The 14,455-nt window shown below is 35.0% G+C and overlaps 1 protein-coding gene across 1 annotated transcript in view; it reads left to right on the top strand.

The window, feature by feature from the left end:
* Nucleotides 1–14,455, top strand: part of LOC117104358 (helicase domino-like) — a gene marked incomplete in the record, with an annotated part of 45,684 nt that overhangs the window by 5,915 nt on the left and 25,314 nt on the right. Inside the window, 20 exon segments of the mRNA XM_033245182.1 lie at nt 1,811–1,927; nt 2,591–2,811; nt 3,314–3,499; nt 4,008–4,148; nt 4,843–5,041; nt 5,191–5,414; nt 5,755–5,812; nt 6,282–6,494; nt 7,502–7,653; nt 7,812–7,907; nt 8,275–8,452; nt 8,905–9,041; nt 9,307–9,449; nt 9,851–10,070; nt 10,764–10,900; nt 11,266–11,452; nt 11,853–12,237; nt 12,411–12,610; nt 13,524–13,632; nt 14,044–14,259. Of these exon segments, the coding sequence (XP_033101073.1) occupies nt 1,811–1,927; nt 2,591–2,811; nt 3,314–3,499; nt 4,008–4,148; nt 4,843–5,041; nt 5,191–5,414; nt 5,755–5,812; nt 6,282–6,494; nt 7,502–7,653; nt 7,812–7,907; nt 8,275–8,452; nt 8,905–9,041; nt 9,307–9,449; nt 9,851–10,070; nt 10,764–10,900; nt 11,266–11,452; nt 11,853–12,237; nt 12,411–12,610; nt 13,524–13,632; nt 14,044–14,259 (3,519 nt within the window).

The raw sequence follows: 14,455 nt of genomic DNA, 5'->3' as shown, positions 1-14,455 counted from the left end.
TATTATATGATGGCTGTGTGCACAGGGTTTTTGAATTTGTCTGGTATTTATAGACTAGAGCAGTGCGAAACAGACCACGTGCTAAAATAAATACTTGCCATACAGTGTAGGTACGTCTACGTTAATTTTGGGTATCACGAACGATTGGCTATTTTAAATCACGGTATCATTTGTCAACAATCGACTCATTATAACCACGGCGGAAAGGCGCGGTTGTCGCACTATCTATGCACTTATCAATTGTTGTCTCGCTTTCCCTTCCCCTCTCCCTTTCCCCTCCTCCTCTCCTCACGGCAATGCGGGGAATTGTTTTAACGTACATCCCCGGCAAATTCCTACCGTTAAAATGCCCCCCTAAATGAAGGTCTAGTCTCGTCTATGTCTGAATCGGAGAACACGTGAGCGCTAGGCAGGAGCTAACCAAGGAGGAGATGGAAGCACTACGCATGCGTATCACTAGGCAGATTCCCATGGAAGTTTGGAAAAGTGTGAAGAGGGGAATGTATTGCTTGGCCATTAAAAAAGAAAATTTTTACGCAGAACAATCACGTCACATCGGTCCTCATCGTTTTGTAGTGGGAGCTTGACATTTTATTATGTACAGTAATTTATACCGCATATAGTACCGGTTGCGATTTTTAAATTACCAAAACACACAGCAATTGCTGAAAGCCTAGGGTAGGATAGGTAGGACTAGACCATTTGACAGCACTACTGTACACCGAAACCTTGGTCCTTTCGAGGCCAATTTTAGGTACGTACCGGTACTACAGGGACACAATTATGTACCTCCCCGGCTTAGTCCCGGCTAGTGCCCCGCTATGACCCGGCTTCTGGGGGGCCGGGACTACAATTGACAAGTACATTAATTAGGAGGATTTGCAGAGGAAATCACCGACAAGAGACAAGTTTCAAGCAAGCGACCCGGTTTCTTATCAGAGGCGCGGTTGTGCTCTTATTACCTAAAAGATAACAGGTTTGTTAAACTGAGACAGTCACCATTGGCAACGGGAATTTTGGCTGTTGCCCGATACAGAGGTTCCCATAGTAGTGTAGAATATTGTTGAGTGTCTGTTTCATTTGATTACCACTCCCTTACTTGTTTGTAGTTTGGTCTGCGTTGACGATGACTTGTTAATTAATTGTTAATTTGACAAGCCTGCGTCAAATAAACAGTTTGTCTGAACCGTTATTAGCGTTAGACGCGTCGAGATTTCGGACGTATTCAGGACGCATCGTGGACGAATTCAGGATGCGTCAGATGCGTCTAAAACGTGCAGCATTTATGGACGGTACTGTACCATATCAAATCATGTTAAGGGATGTGCTCTTTAGTTTAAGCACCACTTGATACTTATTCAAAATAGGATATAACAAGCACATCATGTTCGGAACAGCGCTTATTTTAGAGGGTTGGTAATTTACGATGTGCAATATTAAATAAATTATATGAGGCATTGGCAGGGGCTAGCATTGAACAACCTGGTGTATGGCTCGTAAAATGCCTCGTAAAGAAATTGAATGTTACTCATTCACAAAGAGAATGCTACTACCTCTCTTTGTATTTAACTCATTCATACATACATCCAATAAACTTGCTTGTTAATGTAATGGTAAATAAATATTTAACTATGGTTACAGATTGTCTTATAATAAAATAATTAAACTAATACACTTGGTATCATATTTTAGTGATGCAAATAATTATTATAGGATTTAATTGAAATTTAATGTTTTGTTTTCACTTAGGTAAAAAGATGCCCTTGTTGTTGACCAAATTGGTTTTGACATGTTTTTTTTTTCCATATAGCTGCCCTTGAATCTAGGATAGAAGCGACTGGTAGTGTCTCTAAGGCAACCACAACCACACTTTTACCGACAGTCCAATCAATACAGACAGAAACAAAGTTCAAGAAAATTCCATCAGGTATGATTATTTAAGAAAGTATAATACATACTCCAAGTATTGAAATACACGCCATTGTGTTGGGATTCAATATTTCGACATTAATTATGTCATCATCAGGAATGAGAATGATTATTTGTTACTGTACATTATGATAGATAACACCTACTTGCTGTAATTAGATACTTAAACCTCCTATTGGGTGACCACCATTGGCCCAGGAAAATTGTTATTGTGCAAGAAGTAGTTGCAGGCTATTATATTGAAGGGAAGAACATTTTTTTTTTTTTTTTTTATGGGGACAGAACATTGATGTTTGAATGTAGGCCTATAAGATAGGCCTATAGCAACTACAGACTACAGTAATAAAATAATAGAAACACAGTCCAAATTCCAAGTCCAAAATTGGGTGTGGTAGCTTACAGTACAAGAGAATTCAGATGAGTTTATTTGACTAAGTAGTTTAAAAGAAATAATTTACTACGGGCAATGGTCGGACAGGTGGTTTAAAAGCATTGTTAATGTGGCAGATGAAATTTAAATTTTATTTTTGAAGACTGAAATCTTTTTGTGTTTAATTAATTTTATGTTATAATACATTGGCTTAAAGATTTAAGCAAGACACTTAATTTACATGTTGAACCAACTGCTACATGTAAAAATTTTTTTTTTTTTTGTTCATAGAACCTGCAAGTACATCTAGCTCATCTACTGTTAGACCTGCGAGTGTTTCATCATCAACACTCAGCTCTTCCATTGTCTCATCCCAAAAGATATCCATGCAATCTGCAACACCTTCTCCTAAAATAACTAAGTCAATATCAGGAGGGCGATATACTCCTGGTAGGCAGAACGCAATGGGACCTATGGTGGCGCAGGAAAAAATAGTAGAACGTGCTAAACAGGTATAACAAGTCTCATTCATTTTGTGTAGTTACATTTATTTTCTGTCATACACATGCATGTGGTAACTGGACAAGTACCTTTGGACTGCCTGATAATCAATAACAATTGAGTCAGCAAAAAATTATGTAAACATTTCTATCAAGGTTCAATGTTAAATAGTCTATTTATGTTATCACGTTATATATTTCTTTATGAAACATTAAGATGTATTGTAAATGCAATTTGTATGATTTGAATTAGGATAGCAGGGTTGGCAGGTGTAAAGCCCTGCTATCCATGGTTTTTTAACTATTGACACCCATAGTCTCATCCGAAATCATTCAAACTCCTCCCCCACCCCCAGCCTTGGAGACTTAAGCTTAAGATTGGACGGCCAAACGCTATTCGACGGCCAACTGTCTTGCAACGCAGTGAGCGTCTGACTTAAGTTATAGAGCGTTGTTGTCTCACTACTTTCCCCATCAACCAATTAATCTATGAATTCTGTATTTGATTTTTTAGGAAGCCCAGGTTATGCAAAGGATAGGGCAGTTGAGGAAGGAGGGTCTTTGGTCTGCTCGTCGATTGCCTAAGGTACAGGAACCACCAAGGCACAAGACCCACTGGGATTACTTACTGGAAGAGATGCAATGGTTAGCAGCAGATTTTGCTGGTGAAAGGCGATGGAAAAAGGCTGCCTCACGAAAGGTTGGATTGAATGTTGTATTTATATAGTTTCCTCTGCAACATACTAAATTTTTATTTTAATAGCACATGTGGCACATTGTCTGTAAGTGTACATAAGAAGTAGCAAAGTAAGCTAAAACAGGAAATGAACTGCACTAACTTTAAATTAGCAAATAAGCAGGGCTAGACATATCATTTCACAATTCTATCATATAGCTGGCTAGCCATGCTAGTGATTTTATGTCAAGTGATGATGCCTAACATTGTAAATTTCACAAAATATTTGACTGGTGTTTGGCCTTTCGAGCTATTAAATTTAGTGGAGCCAATTTTACAGTGGCCATTTCTGAAGGGAAAGATAGATCACTGTCCTTTGGAAAAACCTAAAAGAAAATCTAGTGTTTCATATTCTGGCTCTTGCCAAAAAAATATTTGTTTTGTGAGGATATTGAAGTAATGTTAATATGCATAGATATGCAGATTGTTTAATCAAAACTCTACCTTAATCTGTAAACTTTTTCTCTAACAGCTGGTAAGATCTGTTGCTAAGTACCATCAAGAATGCAAAGCCAAGATGTTGAAAGCTGAACGTGATGAAGCATCTAGAATGAGGAGGATTGCCAGTAACATTGCCAAAGAAGTTAAACAGTTCTGGTCAAATATAGAAAAGGTTGGCTGCATTATTTGTATTAATTATAATAATGTGATTTGGTTGTACTCAATCAATGTACGGTGTTGCAATTGACATTTTGTATTGGATTAAACTGTTGGATTAAATCTATCGAAGCATTGGCAGGGGCTAACGTTGACTTTTTAATGTCTGGCTCGTAAAATGCTTCGTAAAATAATAGATTATCACTCTCAAGAGAAAAAAATACACTTTCTTTTGTATTTAATTTGATCTTACAATTTTTTGGTAACTAAATTTATGTTTACTCAAGAACTACAGTTTAAAAAATTGAATGTGTTAAATGCCATAGTAATTAGCAGTTCAAAGCAAGGAAAATATGAGAAGACCTTCATTTCTTCGTTTTTTTTTTTTTCTTAACATGCTCTTTGTTTTTGTTCCAAACTAGCCAGAATACAATACTGTTTTTCAGATGATGTGTATGGTTTTATAGCGCATGTGTAATATTTAATATATGTTTCCTTATTATTTGTTTTTCAGATGATGTATATTGTTTTATAGTGCATGTGTAATATTTAATAATTGTTTCCTGATTAATTTTTTTTTTTTTTGGTTAGGAGTCATTTGCTTTAATTACATACTAGAGTTATCCTAGTTCCATCTGTTATTTTGTAATCTGACATTTTTCATAAATGGTATTAGTAACATTCCTTATTGTTTTGTTTTTTTCATACAGGTAGTGCAATACAAACAACAAAGTCGGTTGGATGAGAGGAGGAAGAAAGCTCTTGACTTGCAACTTGATTTCATAGTTGGTCAGACAGAGAAGTATTCTTCATGGTTAACAGAAGGCTTGAACGTCAGTACGGCTGGGTCATCCGTAGGATCCATTCCACCCAGCCCTACAAGATCCACTGGAGGGGGTACAGGGGATGGTAAGTCAATATTTCTGTGCTCTAGGTATTTGACAAGGGGGTTTTTATGAGAATAGCTTTTAAATTTAAAAAATTACTCTTCCTTTTATTTAGCTGAAGTTTAGTATCCTTAAGTTAAATATCAATGGCTAATTGTGTTTTCGATGTAGATGGGGAATTCCAACCTGATGCAGATGAGTCTGATGACGAGACAACAATAAGGGTGGAAGAGGAGGAGGCAGGAGCAAACCTAGAGTCTGAGGAAAATGAGCTAGTTTTACTAGAGAAAGAGAGCCAATTGCCCATACAAGAACTGTTGGACAGCCTACCACCAGAAATCCTGGAAAAACCTGCAGACTTAGATGTAATGGCAGAGGACTCGGCAACAACAAAGGTATTAATATATAAACATTACTGGTGTTAATATATAAACATTATTTTTTTAAAAATTTATATTGTTCAGAAATTACAAAATCTATTTGGCTTTTGAAAATTTTATGAAGCAAATTTATTTCACTTAATTCCAAATCCCCTCCAGCTACCAAAAGAGATATAACCATTTTTACATTGGCCGTTTCCTAAAAGGAAATCTGTTTCTATTCTGACTCCTGCCAAAGGGTACACACTACCTACAATTATTTTAAAAGTGATCTAACACAATTTTGGTTTTTAATAATCCTTTGAAACAAGGTGAATATTTCTAACATTGTATTGTGATGTCTTTTTGTCGCTAGGAGTCGAAGAGAAAAGATGAAGAGTTTGTTCCTACTGATGAAGAGGAAGAAAATAGTGGTGAGTAAAATGTATCAAAAGGAATTACAAAATCAATCTTCTTCCATTTTTAATTGGAAAATTAATAGACTATAAATAGTTATTATTGTTATTACATGTAATTCTTACAATCCCCTCCAGCTACCAAGTGATATAGAAATGTTTTCACATTGGCCGTTTCATAGGGGAGAGATTGATCAGAGACCTTTGGAAAAACCTAGGAGGAAATCTATGTTTTCATTCTGGCTCCTGCCAAAGGGTACATGTAATGTAAAACAACCATAGTTTACTTTAAGTACCCATCCTTTACACTATGTTTTACTAATGTATTCCTGTAACAAGTTGTTGGAGCTGGCGCTCTCACACCAGCAGTCAGTTATGATAGAAGCACAAATTGCTAATATTTAAATAAGCATTTAAGCATTATGTGCAGCTGTTAGTAAAATCTTTTGCACGGGTCCTGCTTTTAACTAAAATCTATCCTTCTTAGTTGTTGATGATGAGGAAACTTTAGAAGAACAAGAAGATGCAGAAGGAAGTCAGGATCACAAGGCGGAACTGGATGAACTTGCAGCGGAAGGAGAGCTTTCCATTGAAGAACTCATGGAGAGGTATGCTGGGGCATATACTCAGGAAGCACAGTTGGATAGTGATGATGAGGAGGAAGAAGAGGAGGAAGCTGATGCAGAAAGCTTCACTGAAGGTAAACATCTTATGTTGGCATACACTGACAGATAAGTGTTGTGGATTAGGTAAATATTACTTGCACATTTTCCAAATCCCTTCCAGCTACCAAGTGAAATAGCAACGTTTTCACATTGGCCGTTTCATAGGGGAGAGATTGATCCCAGTCCTTTGGAAAAACCTAGGAGGAAATCTATGTTTCCATTCTGGCTCCTGCCAAAGGGTACACACCTTATTTTAAAAATAAAATACTTGCTTTAAGAGCCTATTAACCAGTAATTTTATGTGACTGATTTATGTTAACTACATAACACTAAACTGCATGTACTTTGGCATTACCTATGTGTACGACATGATTGATTTTGTGCGTATTACGTTACTGATGTGTGCATACTGTGTCATCATTAACCTGCATAGTATTTTGGACAATAAGATTAATCTTGTTTCTACTGTGTCATTGATATGTGTGTGCTGTAATTGACTGCATTATAAATAATCCTTTATTTTTTAAGGGTAAAATTGTATACAGAAAATACCTTGACAGTGAATCTCCACTGCAGTGGTATTGATATTCTCCAAAAAGTGAATGATTAGTAATGATATGAGGCTTGCCACCCCAAAACCAGCATGAGTGACCAACAAATGAAAATTGACTTTTAATGTATTCTTATCCTCCGTATTATAAGCTTAAAATAATCGGTCATTGAATGTAATCGATTTATTATTTCCAATGTTATGAGGAAACATATTAGGATTTCTCTTAAAAGTATACAATAGTACCACATTCTTATACTAATTAATCAGTTTAACATATAGAGGCAACATGTTGGTTTTGGAATGGCATGCCTCATAGGTCAGTCTTATATAGCAAAAAGTGCAGTTAACATTAATACCTTGGTTTATTGGATCAAACGCCTTATGAAGTGAATCTTCCACTGTCTGGGGGAGGAAGATTGCAGCTATTAATTAAATGGTGGCATTCAAACTCATTCATTTAAAGTACTTTTAATTTGTTGTTCTCAAAAGAATCTGAAGACTCATCTGATGAGTATGATGAATTAGAAGATATTGAGGATGAAGATGATGCAGAATGTGTTGATAACAAAGATGGGGAGGCAATGGATATTGAGTACCTACTCAACCCAGACAAAGAAAATAAGCAACCAGTTGATGAAACGGTAATCTTTTTGTAACATTTATACATATATAGACATCATTAGTTAAAGGATTTATTTATTTTTGTATTCTCTGGGTCAATGGCTTTTAATTAAACATTCTGAGCATTGCTCGCATTGGATCTGTCTAATTAAAATAAGTTATCTTTATTAATTTTCAGAGTTCGAGTGACAGCAGTCCAAATAATGAAATCACAGAATTTGCTGCCACTGCACAAAGTCTGCAACCTACTGGATATACATTAGAGACTACCTTGGTAAGAGACTTATTAAAAAGATGGTTTCTTTTGACATTTTAGACAATGTTGGTATCATTATATCAAAGAACAAATGATATCAACATTCCTGGAGTAAAATTCTGTAATTAATAAGATTTGTCTTCTTTCCCAGACTCATTTTAAGGAGGCACCATTTAAAAGGCAATTGATTGTTATTATAATATAAATGTTTGAAATTGCTAGTATGTTTTAAAAGATAGAGAACTATTGCAAATATGTTGTTGTAAACGAAAAATGTGTTATGGACCAAATTACTTTATGGTCTGTAAAAACTATTTTAAAAAATTGCTGGGATCATTTCGTCTACATTCCTCACTATTCTGAATTTTGTATTTTTTAATTGTAGGTTAAAACTAAAGTTCCATTTCTATTACGTCACACTCTACGCGAGTATCAACACATTGGTTTAGACTGGCTGGTCACTATGCATGAAAAGAAACTAAACGGTATACTTGCTGATGAGATGGGCTTAGGAAAAACAATACAAACCATTGCTGTTCTGGCACACCTAGCTTGTGAAGAAGGTATGTGATATTGCCATCAATGGTGTGCCTCTTGATAAATGAGCATGTTGCAGGAATGATAATTTCTTACTACTAATAAGATGATCTGTATAATTGATTATATAGTTGTCTGTTTTATGTTGAATGTCTACAGGCAATTTGGACAGGTCTGCCCAATGCAAGCTTACAGCCTTGTTATATTCTGCAATATTCAAATATATATTACTGAAATGGAATATTTGTAAATTATGAATAACAAAGTATTTATTTTCAATATATAAAGCACAAAATATTAAAAATACATTGTGCATTTATGTAAATGAAGCATTTTTTAGGATACTGTGCTTGTGCAATATTCTATGCTGTAGTAGTGGAATTCTTCTGTAAAGGGGAATGTGTAAACATTTCATTTCATGCTGTGGTAGTTTGTGCATCAATATCATGTTTACATATTTGTTCATTCTGTTTGTCAGGTATATGGGGACCTCATCTTATAGTTGTTCCAACTAGTGTAATGTTAAACTGGGAGATGGAGTTGAAAAAGTGGTGTCCTGCCTTTAAAATCCTCACATATTATGGTTCCCAAAAAGAACGCAAGCAAAAGCGACAGGTAAGTATTTTAAGTAACATTTATTTATAATATCATATTTGTGTGTTATTACTTAAACTTGCATCTTAATTACTGTAATACAGAGTGATGATGTTCAGCAAAACAGGAAAGCAAAGCTTCCAAGAATTGCAAGCAAACTTATTTTATAAATACATATATAAATAATTAAATATTAAATAAAAAAAGGATGAAATATTAAAATATAATTATGTTTTGTGTTATATTATTTTATTGATTGCTGGAATGGTTGTATGCTATTTTACAGGGTTGGACTAAGTGCAATGCATTCCATGTTTGTGTAACATCATATAAGTTAGTGATCCAAGATCATCAAGCTTTTAGGAGGAAAAAATGGAAGTACCTTGTATTAGATGAAGCACAAAATATTAAAAATTTCAAATCACAAAGGTAAGGAACTGATGATTGATTGATAGATAGATAGATATAAAGTGCACCCTCCAATTCGAGACGCCTCTAATTCAAGTCCACTTTTCCAAAGACCCAAGTAATAATTGTCAACCTTTTAACACAAAGCTAGCCCTCTAATTGGAGACCAACCTCGACACCACCCCAAATTTTCAGGTCCCAAAGGTGGTCTAGTTTTGAACACCGGAAGGAATTCTGCTATTCTGGTTCAGTCAATTGATACGCCAGGGCATATAATAGCATACTTGTTAATTGTTGTTTAAATTTATTGTGAACTTTAACATTTTGTGTTTTCTCTGCTTATGTTCACATGCTTTATTTGTCCATAAATTTAACATGTTTTCCATTGACACTAAATTGTAATTGTTTGCTTTTGTTTTCAGGTGGCAAACGTTGTTAAATTTTAACAGCCAGCGTCGTTTGCTCCTCACTGGTACTCCACTTCAGAACAGCTTGATGGAACTCTGGTCTCTGATGCATTTTCTTATGCCGCATGTCTTCCAATCTCATCGGGAATTTAAGGAATGGTTTTCAAATCCTGTTACAGGAATGATAGAAGGGAATACAGATTATAATGAAGGACTAATCAAGAGACTGCATAAGGTAGCATAATACACAGTTCACTTGCACAAATCCAACCAAATGTAACGGCTTGTAACAAGGATTGTTGCGTCTGAATATTATATTTGCATGTATAAATCTCAAGGTTTTGTTTATTAACACTTCAGCCTCAAAGATGCTGGTAATCAAGATGTTACAAGATTATATCTGGGTTGTTCAGTAGTGTTTTCATTTATTTAAACACCACATATTACTCATAACCTCCCTTCCAGCTACCAAGTGAGATAGTATTGTTTTCACATTGGCCGTTTCATAGGGGAGAGATTGATCAGAGTCCTTTGGAAAAACCTAGAAGGAAATCTATGTTTCTGTTCTGGCTCCTGCCAAAGGGTACATGCTAGTTTAAATAAATTGGCTCCTGCCAGTTGACACACTCTAGTTCATTGTTATGATCTAAGTTTAAATAAATATATTTATATCAAGACAATTATTCAAATATAACAGCTTTGCTAATCAAATTTACACGTAGCAAATTTAGTAGAGTACATCAGTAAAAAAATCAGGTTTTGTCACTTACCTAGGTATTGTATATTGCTGTACTACTATTATCCTCATTGCAGCAGTGCTGATGCGACAGTTCGCATATCTCTTTGCCTCAAGGATAGAGAAATTAAGCCTTACTGAACTAGTGTATTATAACTGAACCTTCAATTTGAATACCCTTTTTCCCTGTAGGTTTTGCGACCATTTCTGTTGCGTCGGTTGAAATCTGAAGTGGAGAAACAGCTACCAAAGAAATATGAGCACATTGTTACCTGCAGGCTTTCCAATAGACAACGCTACCTCTATGAAGATTTTATGTCCAGAGCCAAGTAAGTATTATACGCAATTTTCCACATGAATTTTAATCAGACCAATGAAATTTAACATAGCCACACCACATATTACTCTGAATCTCCCTTCCAGCTACCAAGTGAGATAGCATTGTTTTCACATTGGCCGTTTCATAGGGGAAAGATTGATCAGTGTCCATTGGAAAAACCTAGAAAGAAATCTATGTTTCTGTTCTGGCTCCTGCCAATGGATACACTCTAATCCAATATCAAGCACAAATTTATGTGACATATTTGTGTGATGTGATCATATAAGGATGTCATTAGTTATTTGCCACATACACTGAGTGTAGACAGAGCTTAGGTAGAATAACTTTTAACTAAATGTGCCTCAATTCTTCTAGAACGAAGGAAACGCTAGCAAGTGGACAGTTTTTGAGTGTTATTAATGTTTTGATGCAATTACGGAAAGTGTGCAACCATCCAGACTTGTTTGAATTAAGACCAATCGTATCGTCGTTCACAATGGAAGGCATAGTGTATAGAACAGCTGCACTTGTCCTCAAGGCATTGGAGTATGATCCATTTAAGGTATTGAACCTTGAAAAAATATGTTACAGCCAACACTATATATAGCTTTTGTATTTTTAATTTTGTAATTTAACTGCATGAAATTTTCTTTGCTAAATGAATATTGAATTGACATTACCAGGCACTTAACAAATGTTTAATAAACTTTCAAACTAAAAACTGATTATTATTGTAATTTTGTTTTCTGTATTGTTATTGTTCCTTTTATAAGAGTTGTTTCATATCAGTGTTTACAGACATCCTATTCTGCAATTCTGTTTTATTTGTTTTATTGTTAATATTATAGACAGCCATTTAATATTCTGCTGCTGAATACAATGTGTGTGTTCATAGATGTAAAATAGGTATTGACAAAAATGCAAGTTTAGAAATTATTATACGCTGTTGATTTTTCTTTCAGCATATAAAATTTGAATCATTTAATCTGTGTCTAGCTGATCATGAACTAAATTTGCCCGCTTATGCTGCTCATCGAATCAAACAGCTGCAAACGCCAAGACCTCTCATAGAAGAAATTGACTCCCTCCCTGACCCTCCAGCAAGACCAAACAGAGTCAAGGTCAAACCTGGCAAACTCTTTAGTCACATTCCAAACAAAGAAACCGGACGAGTGTCCCCATTTTCTGTTGCTTCTACCACAGCCAGCAATGCCAATGTTTCTCTCAGCACACAGCCCTTAACCACGGCTGTGCAGGGTGGAAGATCATCACCTGTAGTGAGTCATATGCTGATTAAAACCTCTAGTGGAACCATCATCCAACGTACTGCAGGCTCATCTGCTCAAGGTAATTTTATTCCATTATTCATTTTTACTTTCACTGATTCATTTTCAGGAAAGAACTATTCTCTGGAACCAAACTCCACTGCCATCCATTATGTAACTCTTTCTCTTTTTGAACACTGATACTCTGGTAAGGAGCGCTGTATATGTACTCAAATATTATTTAATTTCTGCTAGGGTTGTTACTGGGTGTTTCTAGTCAGCAGCTGACAAGTGGCAGTGTGTCGATAACTACTACTGCAAGTAGTAGTGTGGCCTCAACAGTCGCCTTGGTTTCGCAGCAAGCAGTTCCAACCACCACACAGTTACAGCAGCTACCAGGCTACACAATACCATCAGGCGGTGTATTACAGCAGCGACTGATACTTCAACCACAGGTAAACTCAAAGCTCCCTTTGATGTCCTAGCAAATTGTTCCTCATTCCTATATTTTCATGAACTTGAAATTTGTCATGTATTTTTAAAGAGGGAATTTAGATGTTTTTACTATCAAATAATCATTTTAAAAAAGCAGTTATTAATAATTGGTACACTATATGGCTTGCAAGATGCAACTTACAGAATACATCACTGTACTGTTGCTTTATACGGCCTAGAGAAATCCGACTTCCTGGTCACGAGCTAAGACGAGCTGTTAATGCTCTCTTGGACCTCAAAATGGGAGACAGTCAAATGTGTACATCGGTATTATTAAAAAAAATATATATTAAAAAAAATTGTTCTTTCTATTAAGTAAAATTGATTAAACTAAAGAAGCATTAAAGGCTTGTTTATAATAAAATATTTGCTAACTAAACCATGTTAATATAGAACGAATACATGTCTGCTGATAATAAAGAGATAAAGATAAAAAATTTTTTTTTTTTTAATTGTTCTTTCTATGAACACTTTCACCTACAAATTTTATAAACAAATTTTCAATTTTTTATAGTGACAGAAATGTAATTAAATATCATTTTCTCTATAATGAGTAATAAAATAATGTTTGATAGCAAATAAAAATTAATAATTTTTTTCCCCTAAATACGCTACTATTTAGTCTTGTGAAATTATTTTTTTAAAAATTAATTATTTTAATTAATGTTCATAAATAATTTTGAAAAAAATATTAAAAATACCTAGTCAACAGCCAAAAATAAAAAAAAAAATTTATCTCCACATCAGCACAAATTATTCCTTTACAAAAAAAACTAAATTTGAATTTATTGATCAAGAACTTTGGAAGAAAAAAATTTAAAGAATTTAAAATTTTAATTTTAATACAGAGATATGTCTGATTATTCTTAATAGGGTGGTGGTCGCACTCAATTCTTAACCCATCCAATCACAGTTCAATTACAAGGGCAACATGGAACAAGGATAGCATTGCCTGCTAGTCAAATACGTCAGATACCACAAGGTAGGGCAATTACATGGTATGGCTATGAATTTGATGACAATGACATAAATGGTGGTGAAGATAATGTTGATTATATGATAGATTTTAAAGTAATCATTCCTGATGATGACATAATTAATGTTGAAATATTGAATCCCAACACGATGGCGTGTATTTCAATACTTGGAGTATGTATTATACTTTCTTATCTGAGATTAATCAGTGGACCTTTCGGTTTTTATGATAGATTTTGTTCTATATAATTTTGAATACAAAAAAAATTATTGTTAAATGTTCATTTTGCACTGTTACTCTAAAATGTGATTAAAATTATGTAATAATTACTGATTTACATGAAAGTGCAATAAGCAGTCTATGAAATGAACTGCAATGTACAGAAATGTAATTTGCAATAAATGTATTTATTATTAGGAGGTATAGTGCAAATAGTTCAGACTGCCAGCGGTCAGCAGATTCTACGAGGTGTCCAGCTTGCAACGACTACTCAAGTTGGTCAGTCATCTACAAATCAACAGCTGCTTACAACCAGTCGGTCTGGTTCACCTCAAATCCAACTATTGGCGCAAGGAATAAGAACCACCGCCCAGTCACCGAGAATGACGCAACTTCTCATAACAACCTCAGCAGGTATATCAGTCTGCTGGTCTTGACATAGATACGTAGTGACTATTACACAGTACTTAGCTTCTGCTGTGTAGTACCTAGGTCTTATTATACAGTGCTAGGCTTCTATTGTATAGTATTCTTAAGCCAGGCACCAACTGCGCCATACGAGGATCGTACTACCGTTGCATGGCGAATAAAATTCCTTTTCCTTTCAGCA

This window comes from Anneissia japonica, unplaced genomic scaffold (genome assembly GCF_011630105.1).
Source record: "Anneissia japonica isolate Jap-2015-1 unplaced genomic scaffold, ASM1163010v1 scaffold4536_len1192065_cov207, whole genome shotgun sequence".
In the NCBI taxonomy this organism is placed as follows: Eukaryota; Metazoa; Echinodermata; class Crinoidea; order Comatulida; family Comatulidae; genus Anneissia; species Anneissia japonica.
Note: the sequence above shows the minus strand (reverse complement) of the source record. Positions and strands in the feature narration are given on the sequence as shown.